Source organism: Poecile atricapillus, chromosome 7, assembly GCF_030490865.1.
Source record: "Poecile atricapillus isolate bPoeAtr1 chromosome 7, bPoeAtr1.hap1, whole genome shotgun sequence".
In the NCBI taxonomy this organism is placed as follows: domain Eukaryota; kingdom Metazoa; phylum Chordata; class Aves; order Passeriformes; family Paridae; genus Poecile; species Poecile atricapillus.
In genome coordinates, this window is record NC_081255.1 from 9,762,270 (window position 1) to 9,775,539 (window position 13,270).

Consider the following 13,270-nt stretch of genomic DNA (forward strand, 5'->3'; position numbering starts at 1 on the left):
TTCCTGCCAAATTTCTTACTCCGAAGAAATTCTGATACAACACCTGATACAAACGGGGTCAGCAGAGGGCTGCTGTGCATATCCCCCCAATTCATCCCCCTTGTGACTCATCAACCAGCACAGCCCCAGTCCCCTTGCGCCCATCCCGCTCCCCTGCCAGCTTTGGGTCCCCTCTCCAGCTCTTGGGTCCCCTCCAGCCCTTGGGTCCCCTCCATCTGGCTCCCTTGGGGGCCAAGGAGTGGGGGGACACGCCTGCTGGCACAGCCACCCCTCCAGCACTCCCAGTGTCCCGGCAGCTGCGGGGTGGCGTGGGGCGGTGCCTCTGGCCACAATCCCCAGGAGAGGGCACCAGCTGGCCGGGAAAAGCCGGCAAACGCGCTGTCCCCATCGGCGATGGCTCGGCCACGCGTGTCCTCGGCACAAACGTGGCACAGGCGTGGGAGGGGAGCCCCCGAGGCCCCGGGCGGTGCCGGCAAGGGGAGCGGGGCTCCGGGCTGGCAGGTGCTGGTGTGTCCTCGGGGCACCTGGAGCGAGGTTCTAATGGCCACAGCAGAGGCCGGGGTGTCCCCAGCCCACGGGTGGCCGTGTGGCGGTCCCCGGGTCACAGCTCCCTGCCGAGGGGCCGTGCCGGGAGCGCTGCAGATTTCACCAGCCGCTGCCCTTGACCGCATCTCTCACCCCGAGCCGGCCGCCCTGGACTTTCCCCGCTCTGGCGTCACGGTTGTTCCCTGGCTGTGGCAGAGCGGTGCCAGGCTGTCCATAGCTCCAGCTGTCCACGGGGCTGGGCTCTCTCACCTGCAGCAAGAACAGCTATTCTATTCTGGCCACCTCCTGTCTGCTGGGACAGACCCATCACTTGGGCTCTGCTTGCTTTAACAGCCTCTAGCATCGCCCAGGTCTCACAGTTTGGTCCAGACATGCTGCCCGGGGCAGGCAGAGCCTGGGGAAGGGCTCGATCCCATCAGGACCTGGCAGCACTGGTGAGGTTCTGCCCATGTGTGGAAGGTGGCAGAAGGAAGGGTCAGACCCTGCTCTCCCTGGGCAGGATCCGGGCTGTGTCTGGTCCAGGCGCCCTGTGAAGGTCTGGCAGCATCCCGTGCCATGCCCGGTGTCACGGACCCCTCAATATCGTGTCCCAGAGCCAGCACTTCCCACAGAGAGGTCACTGGACGCGGCCACCTGGCTCTGCCCCTGGAGGGCGTTTGCTGGGTGGCTCCCATGCACCCCACGGCATTGGGAGCCAGTGGCCAGGGCTGGCCCCGTGTCCCCGGCCCCTTATCAGGGGGATTGCTCAACAGCAGGCACGAAATCGGGGGTGGGCAGTGGCCACAGCCCTGCCTCGCTTCTCAGCTGGGGGGTCTGGGTCTGCCCCACTCCTGGGGCAGGGCATGTCTGGGTTCGCCATGGGCTGGGCACCCCCAGCTTTGTGGGGACCCACCCGCACCATCGTGGCTGCCACTGCTGTCCCCCTCCTGCTTTACTGAGCTGTGACACGCGGGACGGCGAAACTGAGGCACGGACGGCAGCGTGCAGGGTCGGGACACGCTGCCCCCGCTTTTCGTGCCTCTCCAACCCACGGGGTTCTGGCGGGGCACCCCCTTCCTTTTCTGCTGGGGGGCACGGCCCAGCCCCGGCCCCGCTCCCCCCGCCTCCTCCCTCCCTCCTCCCCCGGGGGAGGGGGGGATGAGGGGGACCGGGCGGGCTGGGGCGGGGAGGGGAAGGGAAGGAGGTGGGATTATGGAGACGGGACCCAATGAGCCCGAAAAACGTGCACCGCTCGCAGGTCTTTTAGCGCGGCGGAGGGGCAGCAGCAGCCTCTGGGCGGCGTGCGGAGAGAGCCGGCACCCCCGTCCCGTCCCGTCATGGCACTGGGCAAGCTGCAGAAAGTGCTGATCAGCGAAAGCCTGGACCCCTGCTGCCGGGAGATCCTGCAGGCCGCCGGGCTCCGGGTGCAGGAGAAGCCCGGGCTGAGCAAGGAGGAGCTGCTGCGGGAGATCCGGGTGAGGCAGGGCTGCACCCACGCGTGGCTGGGTGGCTGGGTGGGCGCTGCTGCGGGCCGGCGGTCCCCGCTGGCAGCGGAGCCCCTCGACCGGTCCCCGCCTCCCGTCTGATGCAAGAGCCCGGCCGGTTTCGCACGGCGGATCCCGGACCCCGGCTGTCCCCATCCCGTGACCCAGGCAGCCCTGGTGCCATTCGCCGTGTCTGTCACCCCTTAGGACTGCGATGGGCTCATCGTCCGCTCGGCCACCAAAGTCACGGCCGAGGTGCTGGAGGCGGCAGAGAGGCTGCAGGTGGTGGGCAGAGCTGGCACCGGCGTGGACAATGTGGACGTGGAGGCAGCCACCAGGAAGGGCGTCCTGGTCATGAAGTAAGAGCAGGAGTGTGGGGACATCCGTGCCTGTCATCCTGGGGAGGCCGGGGAGACTTCCATAGGGTGCCTTCCCCACCCCTCGCACCACCCTGCGCGCACAGACCCCCGTCAGCCCGGGGGAGGGGACACACACCAGTGACACCGCTCTCCATCCCCAGCACACCCACTGGGAACAGCCTCAGCGCCGCCGAGCTCACCTGTGGGATGATCCTGTGCCTGGCCAGGTGAGCACAAGGCAGGGTGCGGACAGAGGGGCGCCCTGCAGCCCCCTCCCCCGTGCTGACCACAGCATCCTTTGTAGGCAGATCCCGCAGGCAGCCGCCTCCATGAAGGAGGGCAAGTGGGACCGTAAGAAGGTAGGAGGCAGGTGAAGCACCTCTGGGAGGGGGTGTCCGTGTGGGGTGCGCTGCCTCACTGTCCCTGCACTCCCCAGTACATGGGCATGGAGCTGAACGGGAAGACGCTGGCCGTGCTGGGGCTGGGCCGCATCGGCAGGGAGGTGGCCACCCGCATGCAGGCTTTTGGCATGAAGGTGAGGAGACAGGGCAGGGAGGAGTGATGGGGAGCGCAGACCTTCCTGACCTGGCCAGAGGCGCCTTGCCAGGCTGTGAGAGTGAGTGCCCGCCCTGCCTCAGACCATAGGCTACGATCCCATCATCACCCCCGATGTCTCAGCCACCTTCGGTGTGGAGCAGCTGCCGCTGGAGCAGATCTGGCCCCGCTGCGACTTCATCACGGTGCACACGCCGCTGCTGCCCTCCACCACGGGTATGGAGGGGGCACGACCACAGGGGAGGTTTGGGGAGAGCTGGGGCAGCCCCCTTCTGCTCACAGCCCTCCTTCCGCAGGGCTCCTGAACGACAGCACCTTTGCCAAGTGCCGCCGTGGCGTGCAGGTGGTGAACTGTGCCCGCGGTGGCATCGTGGACGAGGGCGCGCTGCTGCGGGCGCTACAGTCGGGGCAGTGTGGTGGGGCTGCCCTCGATGTCTTCACACAGGTGAGCGGGGCTGTGGGGACCCCCCGAGCTTGGCTTTGGCTCAGCACCACCTTCATTTTGCCCAGAGCAGGGCAGGGCAGCCTAGTAAAGCCTGTGGGGCTGGGACCAGGAGCAGCCCTCCTCAGGTTCCCTCCTTGCGGAGGAGGTGGGGTAAACGCCCCCCGCTCCGAGCTCTCAGGTAGGTGCTGGGAGCTGATGGAAGGATGGAACTGTGTCCGCAGGAGCCCCCAAAGGACCGTGACCTGGTGAACCACCCCAACGTCATCTCCTGCCCACACCTGGGCGCCAGCACACGGGAGGCACAGAGCCGCTGCGGCAAGGAAATCGCCATGCAGATCGTGGACATGGCCACGGGGAAGGGGCTGACCGGCGTAGTGAGTCCCCCTGCAGCACCTGAGCCCCGTGCCCCAGCTGTCACCTGTGGGTGCCATGCTCCATGTGGGGCCCCTGGCAGGCTCTCACTGCTCACTCTCTCCCCCAGGTTAATGGGCAGGCTCTCAGCAAGGCTTTTGCACCCCAGACCAAGCCCTGGATCACCCTGGCCAGGGCCCTGGGCACGGTGCTGTGCGTGGCGGGCAAGCAAGTGCAGGGCAGTGTGCAGGTCTGCACCCTAGGTGAGCCTGGGTGTGGGCACCCCGATGGGCAGGCAGGAGAACAGAGAGACAGGAAGGTGGATAACAGTGGGATTGGAGCTCTAGAGTGTGCAGGAATGGATGGGTGGATGGATTGAGTGGGTGGAAGGACCAGCCCCAGGCTGGCCACTCCACTGTGGGCCTGTCCTCTCTGCTGCTGGCTCCTGCACATCTCCTCCTTGCACCCCAGGGACAGCCCTGAAGGAGGCTGGGAGCTACCTGACACCTGCTGTGGCTGCGGGCATGCTGGCTGGAGGGACACAGAAGGAGGTGACCCTGGTGAACGCCACACTGCTGGCCCAGGAGGCTGGGCTGAAGGTGTGTGGACATTTGTGCTCTGCACCACAGCCTGCTGCACCTTCCCCACCGCGCAGCAAGAGCCTGGGGACACCTTCCTGTGCTGCTAATGCAGCGTTGAGGCTGGGGGTTCCCTGGGGTGCTTCCCTGGACATCCCTGCCCCAGCCACAGGACCTGGGCACTGAGCGGCCGTGTCTCTCTGGCAGGTCACAACCACCCACAGTGATGTGGCCCCCGAGCCCGACAGCAGCACTGGTCTGCTGCAGGTGTCCCTGCAGGGCACCCCACACCAGGTGACAGGGACAGTGCAAGGCAGCACCCCGGTCCTGCAGCAGATCAACGGGGCCACCTTCAAGCAGCCGGCCCCGCTGTCCGGCCCTCTCCTCATCTACAGAGCCAAAGCCTCTGATACCAGCGCTCTGACCACACTGACCGGTGAGTCCCCAAAACCTCTGGTACCAGTGCTCTGACCACACTGACTGGTGAGTCCCCAAAACCTCTGGTACCAGCGCTCTGACCACACTGACTGGTGAGTCCCTGTGTCAGCCCTGAGCTGCAGGGACAGCCCCACATCCAACCTAGAGCTGAGCCCCTGCTACAGCAGAGGATGGATGGATGGATGGATGGATGGATGGATGGATGGATGGATGGATGATGGATGGATGGATGGATGGATGGATGGATGGATGGATGGATGGATGGATGGATGATGGATGGATGATGGATGGATGATGGATGGATGGATGGATGGATGGATGATGGATGGATGATGGATGGATGGATGATGGATGGATGGATGGATGGATGGATGGATGGATGGATGGATGGATGATGGATGGATGGATGGATGATGGATGATGGATGGATATGGATGGATGATGGATGGATGATGGATGGATGGATGGATGGATGGATGATGGATGGATGATGGATGGATGGATGATGGATGGATGGATGGATGATGGATGGATGGATGATGGATGGATGGATGGATGATGGATGGATGGATGATGGATGGATGATGGATGGATGGATGATGGATGGATGGATGGATGGATGGATGGATGGATGGATGGATGGATGGATGATGGATGGATGGATGATGGATGGATGATGGATGGATGGATGGATGGATGGATGGATGGATGGATGATGGATGGATGATGAATGGATGGATGGATGGATGGATGGATGGATGGATGGATGGATGGATGGAGGACAGGGAGGTGCTCCCTAATTCCTGTCCTCCTCTCCAGGGCTGCTGAGCAAGGCAGGGGGCCAGCTCCTGTCCTACCACAGCTCCAGCACGGTGGCAGGGGAGCAGTGGAGCGTTGTGGGGCTCTCAGCCCCCCTGTCCAACCTCGGTGAGCTGAAGCCTCGTGTCACGGAAATCTTCCAGCTCCACCTGCTGTAGACCCCGATTGCCAACAAGGACTCTCCCCACGGCCACAGCATCTGGACCCTTCCCCAGCCAGGGGAACATTGCACATGGTCATCCCTGACCCCCACTCTGGGTTTGGGGTGGCCCCACGTTCAATAAAAGGTCTGGAAGGAGAGAGCATGTGCTGCCTTGTCTGTGTGGTCCTTTGTCCTCAACCCCAAACCCCCTCCCTCCTGCTGCTGTTTGCTGAAGGGTGCAAAGGTCCCTGTGGCTGCTGAGGTCCTGTCTGGCCACAGTCCCGTGCTGGGACACGGCCCAGAGAGCAGCACTGCACGGGGCATGAGCCCTCCTGTGAGCCACTGCACCACCAGTGCCCTCCTGCCCAGGGGTTTTGCCACGAGGATGTTTCAATTTAATGACATCATGGGGAAAATGCCATCTTCCTCCCCCCTAAACTGGCGACTGGGAGTTTGGGGCTTACATGACTCCACAAAATTGTCAGGGCATAATCCCATGTCTAACAGGACGGGTGGCCGTGAAATAAATCCTGTAAGCAGCTGTGAGCCAGACCGGTGGCTGTTAACTGGGAGGGGTCTGGGGTGAGAGGAGACCAACCAAGACCAGGAGCCAGAGCTGGGCTGCTGCCCCCTCCCATCTGCACCTTTATTCCCCTGCACTGCTCCGATGTTTGCAGAAGATGCCGCCGTCTCCAACAGCTCTGGGGCCAAGGCACTGCTGGCCATTCCCCACCCATGCAAAGCAAACTTTCCCGCACGGAAATATTCCCTGGAAGCAGGGAATGAACAGGGATGACAGCGGGAAAGAGAGCATCTCCCTCCCCAGGGCTCACCACTCCGGTGATCCCACTCTAGATGGGTTTCCTGGCATATTCGCGGCGGTACTTGGAATCCACCCGTGTCAGGTACCAGGTTCCGGGGAAGAGATCCGCCTGGGAGCCGTGGGGAGCGTGGTCGGCTGCAGGGAGAGCAGTGATGCTCAGGGGTGCTGTGGGGTCCCAAGAGGGCAGGGTCACCCCAACCCCACTCACCCAAGTGATGGGTTTCCTCCCGTCGCTTCATGATCTCGGCGAAGTCCTGCGGGGCCACGCGCTTGCGGGCGTCCAGGCGGGCGGGCAGGTCAGCCAGGCTGGAGACCAGCTTGTCCAGGGGTGAGCCTGGCAACGGGCACCCCACGTGTGAGCTGGCACCACGGACAGCCCCACGCCTCCCTCCCTTCCCAGCCCCTCTCCCCACGAGGCTCACCTGGGGCTGCATCCTGCGAGACACGGAAGGAGAACATGCTGGCAGCCAGCCCCGAGCCGTAGGAGAAGGCGCCGATCCGGGAGCCGGCCAGGTCCCGTGCTGAGCACCTGAAGAGAGAGAGGAGGGGGTTACAGGATATTTGGGCTCAGGGGGAGGTGGGGATACAGGGCTGTGGGGGCAGTGCAGGGGGTTTTGTAGGCAGGCAGATTTGGGGCCACATTTCTGGAGTGCAGTGGTGCCAGGGAGCCCCAAGACAAGGCTTTTGTTCCCCTCGGAGCCTGTCTGTTCCCATGACTCCTTTCCCATGGGGTCACTCATTCTACTGGGCATGACAACAGGGGTTTTCATCCTCCTGGTGATGACAGGAGGGCTTTATGCACTGGCCCAGCTCCAGCATGCTGGAATGAAAAGTCTGGCAGGGAGATGGCCTGCAGCAGGATGCATCCACACTGGGGGTTGTGTGCAATGAAAGGATCAGGTCCCTGCTGAGGCAGGGGGAGAGGAGGGCTGGGAGATGAGTTCTGCCCCTCTATCCAGCCAGGGAGAGCCCTCCCCAAAATGACCTCCTCCCTCTCCCCAAGCCAGTGTTTTGGGGAACTCACTGGGACAGGAGGGAGGCCAGGCAGCCATACATGGACGGTGTGTACATGTTGCCATTGCGGGAAGAGAGGAGCAGGGAGGGCTTGGTCTTCTTGTTGAAGATATCCTGGCTGGCTGTCTGGAATGCCTTCTCCACCTCCTTGCTGGTGTAGGTGTCCTCCAGCTTCACACCGCTGCCCAGAGAGAGAGCAGCTGGAACCCCAGGCCAGCACTTCCCTGGCTGGGCTGAGGGATGGGGGACACGGTGCAGGGACCCACCGGAAGGACTGCAGCCCCTTGTAGAGGCCGGAGGCTGTGTCGGGGTTGGGGGAGGCCAAGAAGTCGTTGAGCAGCAGCCGCCCCACCGACTTCTGCACCAGCTTGCAGAAGGGCGAGTGGAAGATGATGTACTTGAACTCATCGAGGGTGAAGGGCCTCTGGATGCCAGCTGGGAGGCAACACGGGGCCATCAGTATCCAGGGGGCTGCCATGGGCACCTCGGGGGCGCTGCCACTCACCCTGCTGCCACTGGGTCTCTGCCTTCCGTCGGTACACGGCGTAGCAGCGGTCCAGCGCCCGCAGGTAGCACTGGATGGAGAGCTGCCCGTCCACCACCGGGTACTCAGAGGACAGATTCGGCTTGTAGAAGTCGTAGGCGTGCTCCATGTGGGTTCCACGCAGGCCTGGGGACAGGGGAGAGCCAGCTGTCAGAGAGGTCCCAGCCCTCTGTGGCAAACACCCCTGGAACCCAGCAGCCTCCCCGAGTCACTCCATGGTGCCCACAGCGATGTAGCCAGGCAGCAGACCCCTCCAGGGTCTGGCTGAGCAGCTCTGCCCAGGGCTGGGACACGGATACACGGCCCCCAGGGACAGCAGCCATCAGCTCACCACCCCCAGGGTCTCATGATGCCCACCTCTCTCCAGCACCAGCGGGGCGTTGGGTCCCACCAGCATGGCGATGGCACCGGCACCTCCCGTGGGCCGCGCGTTCCCCGTGGCGTAGACAGCAATGTCCCCACACACCACCACGGCGTAGCGACCTGAGGGAGGACAGAGGCACTGGCAGGGCCACCAGAGGCTGGAAGACTCCATCCCACGGCCCTCCTGCATTCCCAACTCCACGCTGCCAGGTGTCACACCGAGAAGGGCAAGAAGCAGGGGTGGGGGAGAGGTGCAGTTGGAGCATCTTTGGGCTTCAGGCCACCTCCTGCCTCCTTCCCCCATCCCACGGCACCCAGCCAGCATCCAGCCCCACAGCACGTCCCTGCCTGCACTCACCATCCCAGGCACTGGACTCCACCCAGGCGGCCGCGTTGAAGAGCGAGGCCGTGCCCCCGTAGCAGGCATTGGTGGTGTCGATGCCCTCCACGTCAGTGTTGCCGGAGTCATGGAAAAGTTGCATGAGGACGGTCTTGACGGCCTTGGATTTGTCGATGACGGTCTCGGTGCCCACCTCCAGGCGGCCGATGGCGTCCCAGGAGAGGCGCCCGCGCTCCACCAGCCGCTGCACCACGGTCAGGCACAGGGAGTTGATGTCCTCGTGGGCAGCGCAGAAACCCATCTGCTTCTGGCCCAGGCCCCGTGTGTACTTGCCAGCCTCCACGCCATCAAACCTCTCCAGCTCCTCCTGATCCACGTACTGGGCAGGGAAGTACACCTCCAGGGCCAGGATGCCCACGTCCTTGGGCCAGCCACCTGTCCCAGCAGCACTGGAGAGGCTGTGGGACAGAGGGAGTGGCAACAGTCCCACGGCAGCCTTGGGGACAGAGGGTGGCCCTGGGGAGATGCCCAGGCTGGGAGCATTCCAAATTCCTGCTAGATCCTGGCAGTGGGGGAGGCTCCCCTTCCCCACCAAGGTCTAAGAGCTCCCCACCCTCACCCTGCTTATGTCCCCAGCTCCCCCGACCCACGTGGATGCTCACCATGCCCTCTGCCAAGCCGGGGGATGTTGGACACCTCGGGGTGCCCCCTCGGGCCCCGGCCGTGCCCACCTGGCCCCCCAGCAGCGCGCGGCGCGCCCGACCAAGCGCAACATCCCCGCCGGACGAAGGGACGGCCGGCCGGACAGATGGACAGCGGGACGGGCTTTGCGTAGTGCTTTTATAAACTGCGTGGGCAGCTCGGCACAGCCCTCCCGGCCTTTATCAGCCTGCCGGACCCTGGCGCTCAAAGGTCACCGAGCGCCAGCCAACACGGCAGGGGCGGCGGGGTTTGGGAGGGGGGAGCACTGGGGGTGTCTTCGCCTTGTGCCCCAAAGCCTGGGGACACGGGGCTGTCCCGGGGCGGTGGCAGCCCCGGTGCCGGGCTCTCCCGGGCCCTGCGGTCGCTGTGCGGCCCCGGCCGGGAGCAGAGGGCGGCCCGGCTCCGGTACCGGCACATCCGCGCTGCCCGGGCTGCGCTCCGCGTCCGACACGTGCTCGGGGGGGAGCAAAACCCCATCAGCTGGGTGGGGGCAGAGCCGTCTTCAAAGCAACAGAGCAAACAGCCACGTGATGCCTGTGGCAACACAGCAGTGACACAAAAGGGACCTTTGGTCGCGCTGTCCCTGTGGAGCTGTGTGCACCTGGGGAGCGCCTGTCCCCATGCCCACGGCAGCTCCCGTCCCCCAGCCATCCCTGTGCCAGCCGTCTGCACTCCGGGGATGCTCCTGTCCCCCCCGCCTGCCCCGCACAGACTCCTGCGCTATTTGGCTGGGGACTCATCCCCAAACAGCTTCGCCCGCACCCGCAGCGCAGAAGCTTCTGGAAGCCGGGAAGCTCGGGGAGCCGCGGCAGAGCTCGTTTCTCTCTCTCTCTCACGGCCCAGCCCAGGCTTTGCATCAGCACCAAGCTCACACAGCACTCGCATGCTTCATTTTTTATAAGATTTTTTTATAGGAGTCAGAGGTGGCGCCGGGTCCCGCGGGGCCAGGGCTGCGCTCAGTGCAAGGGGTAGAACTTGCAGATGTAGTGATGCTTTCGGGAGCACTCGGAACTGGCCCAGACGGAGAAACCTGCGGGAGACACAAGCAGGGGGCTGGCGGGGGCGAGCACCAGCCGTGCCCACGGCTGCCCTCCGAGGGGATGGCGGTGGAAGGCCGGGGGTGGCTGCAGGGAGCGGGCACTCACCGCTGTGATGGGTCAGCACGGCGCAGCTCCCCCCTTGGGCACCGTTCCCGGGCACCTGGCTGGCGGCACTGTACTCCTTCCCACCCGCCCACTGCCAGGCCTGGCTCTGTGCAGGGACAGGGGGGGTCAGAGGCACGGCCCCGCTGTCCCCCAGCCCCTCGCCACTCCTGCCGCCCACTCCTCACCTCTTCACTCTTCTGCAGTCCGATCCAGACGGGCTGCACTCGCTGGTAGTAGGAGATGGCTCTCTGCAGGGTGGCTGCCTCGTGGGAATCCTCCACCCAGGCCAGGTGAGCGCCTTCCTTCACGTCCTGGCACCGGCTCTGCGGGGAGAGCTGTCAGTGCCCGGGGGTCCCAGGGACACGGGGGGCCCCTGTCACCCTCTGTCCCCCTCTGTGGCCTTACCTCAGCCTCGTCCCAGGTCCGGGGCTCGGGGAAGTACTTGAAGCAGCTGAGTTTGTAGTAGGACCAGCCTTCGGGGCAGTAGCTTATGTACCTGCCGTCTGTGCGGGGAGAGCCGCGGGCAGGGGTGAGGGACAGGTGGCATCACTACCTGGAGAAGAGCGTGGCTCTCCCCTGGCCCAGCTCCACCAGCATCTGCCCCCCGAGCCGTGGCACTCACCGAGAGGCCGCAGGAGCCCCACGCAGCCCAGCAGCAGGAGGGCGAGTCTGGCCGCAGCCGCCATCCTCCTTGCTCCCTGTAAAGGCTCGGGAGGGTCACTCAAGGTCCCTTTGGGGACAGAGGATGCTACCAGTGCCCAGAGAGTGCAAACCTGCACCGCTGTGGGCTGAGCCTGGCCCCTCGGAGCCCCTGGAGGGGATGGCAGGCTGTGCCCCGCTCTCCGCTCCCCGGTCACTGCCCCGTGCCCGCATCCCCTGCCCCGGGCGAGCCTTGGAGATCCCAGCCCGCACCGGCAGCAGATTGTCCCGCTCGGACATCAGCCCCAGGCTCGGCAGGAGGCCGAAGGGACAGCCAGGCTGCTCCGTGGGGACGAGGGGAGGGTGCTGTGGCGGACTGGGCTCGGGGGACCCCAGCCCGGCAATGGCACAGCTGGGGCAGCAGGGACTCCGTGCACGGCCGCGTTTTCACAGCCTGAGCTCGCAGCGCTGCCCGGGCTGGGGAGGCAAATCGGCCACATCAGCGCAGCTCCCCTTTATCCCGGCTAATCCCCGGGCACTGGGGCCGATTTGCAGATTCAGCTCGTCTTCCCCTCAAAGAAGCAGCGACAAAAGTCAACGCAGGGCTGAAAAATGCAGCATCACAGCCTGCCCCATCCAGCCAGGGCAGAGCTCGGCTCCCGCAGGAGCTGCCAGGGAGAGGGACCAGCTCCTGTTCTCCCGTGAGCCAGCTCGGAGCATCCCCAGCTGCCTTGTGAGGGTTCTCTTCCTCACCTGGTGTCCGGAGATGGTGAGGAATAGCGGCTCGTCGAGGGCCACCGGGACAGGAGAGGAGAGGAGCTGCCCTTTATAGCCTGCTGCTCGCCAGCATCTGTGTTTGCCCAACTCAGGTGATTCCCTCCATAAAAATCTTACTGCCGACCCCCCTCCATCCCCCCCCAGTTCCCTGGAAAATCGCCCAGATCTGCGTTCTGTTTGCGTTTAACATATCTCCAGAAACAGACAGGAAGAACCCGTCCTAGTTGGTCAATAAACCCCCTGCAATAATCATTAATTGCTCCCGAGATACAGATATAATCTCCCAGCCCAGAGCAGCCTGGGCTCGCTCTCCAGGGGTGCCAGCCCTGGGTAGCCCGGGGGCTGCCGGGGACGAGCCCCGGGGCTGACGGCCCGATGCCGGCCAGAGCATCCCCGGCAGCAGCGGCGGCGGCTCGGAGCCCCTGGCGGTGCCCGTGTGCCCAGCCCCGGGGGATGGCAGCCCCGGGCCCCGGGCCCTGCCCGGCTGTGCCCTGCGTCACCCACACACCGCCCTTGTTTGAACTGCCGGGGCTGTTGGCGAGCAGGATGCGGGACGCCGGGATGTGGGAACAGCCTGCAGCCGGGGGCTGGCGGTGCCATCAGATAGCGGGGAGGGTGCCCAGCCCTCGGGCCCGGCCGTGACGAGAGCCTTCGTCACCCCGTGTCCCTCCGGGGGGAAGGGGCAGCTCCCAGAGCAGCGGCAGCAGCCGCCCCTCGCTGCCCCTGCCCCGGGCGGTTCCTGAGCTCCTGGCCCCGCAGCTGGAGCCCTTCGGGGAGCTCTGGCACAGCCCTGGCCCTGGCACAGTGTCCTCTGCAGCCATGGGAGGCAGCTGGAGCTCTCCTGCTCAGCATCGTCCCTTTGCTGGCTCCTCAAGGACCAAAGCAGCTTTGAAGCACCGTGCTGCTGCCTGTCCCGTGGCTCCTGCTGCCTCCAGCTCCTGCCTCTCCTGCCCCAAAACCCTTGGTGGAGGCCAGTGGGGAGGAGAGGAGCTGCCCTTGGGGGCCTGGTGCTCAGCAGCGCTGGTGTGAGCCAGGAGTGAGCTACCTCCAGAGCCAGGGCTGAGCCCTGCTTCCCCCACACGGAGAGCTTGCTGTCAGGCTCCAGCCGTGTACAGCCCCGGGATCTGCCATGGGATCTCCTCTGCAGCAGCTTTTGCTGAAACACGCAGCTACACCCACAGGGAGCAGCTCCCTGCCAGCCTGCAGAGGCAGGTCTGGCTTCTGCCC

The 13,270-nt window shown here is 64.8% G+C and overlaps 3 protein-coding genes across 3 annotated transcripts; 1 reads left to right on the top strand and 2 right to left on the bottom strand.

Annotated features, from left to right (window-relative positions):
• The first annotated feature begins 1,766 nt into the window (after positions 1 to 1,766).
• Positions 1,767 to 5,859, top strand: PHGDH (phosphoglycerate dehydrogenase). The gene is made up of 12 exons (XM_058843087.1): positions 1,767 to 2,000; positions 2,217 to 2,368; positions 2,530 to 2,595; positions 2,673 to 2,727; positions 2,805 to 2,903; positions 3,007 to 3,139; positions 3,220 to 3,368; positions 3,590 to 3,742; positions 3,850 to 3,982; positions 4,191 to 4,318; positions 4,505 to 4,733; positions 5,555 to 5,859. Exons 1-12 carry the CDS (start codon positions 1,863 to 1,865, stop codon positions 5,710 to 5,712), a joined length of 1,593 nt encoding a protein of 530 aa, XP_058699070.1. The 5' UTR covers positions 1,767 to 1,862; the 3' UTR covers positions 5,713 to 5,859.
• Positions 5,860 to 6,313: 454 nt separating this feature from the next.
• Positions 6,314 to 9,641, bottom strand: HMGCS2 (3-hydroxy-3-methylglutaryl-CoA synthase 2). Its single transcript, XM_058843088.1, has 9 exons — positions 9,443 to 9,641; positions 8,799 to 9,238; positions 8,435 to 8,560; positions 8,039 to 8,203; positions 7,800 to 7,968; positions 7,544 to 7,714; positions 6,942 to 7,048; positions 6,728 to 6,853; positions 6,314 to 6,654 (listed from the first exon to the last, which is right to left on the bottom strand). The coding sequence occupies exons 1-9, from the start codon at positions 9,553 to 9,555 to the stop codon at positions 6,548 to 6,550; spliced, it is 1,524 nt and encodes a 507-aa protein (XP_058699071.1). The 5' UTR covers positions 9,556 to 9,641; the 3' UTR covers positions 6,314 to 6,547.
• A 704-nt stretch (positions 9,642 to 10,345) lies between these two features.
• Positions 10,346 to 12,170, bottom strand: REG4 (regenerating family member 4). Its single transcript, XM_058843089.1, has 6 exons — positions 12,020 to 12,170; positions 11,250 to 11,325; positions 11,033 to 11,130; positions 10,813 to 10,950; positions 10,628 to 10,733; positions 10,346 to 10,512 (listed from the first exon to the last, which is right to left on the bottom strand). The coding sequence occupies exons 2-6, from the start codon at positions 11,311 to 11,313 to the stop codon at positions 10,439 to 10,441; spliced, it is 480 nt and encodes a 159-aa protein (XP_058699072.1). The 5' UTR covers positions 11,314 to 11,325; positions 12,020 to 12,170; the 3' UTR covers positions 10,346 to 10,438.
• Between the last annotated feature and the right edge of the window lie 1,100 nt (positions 12,171 to 13,270).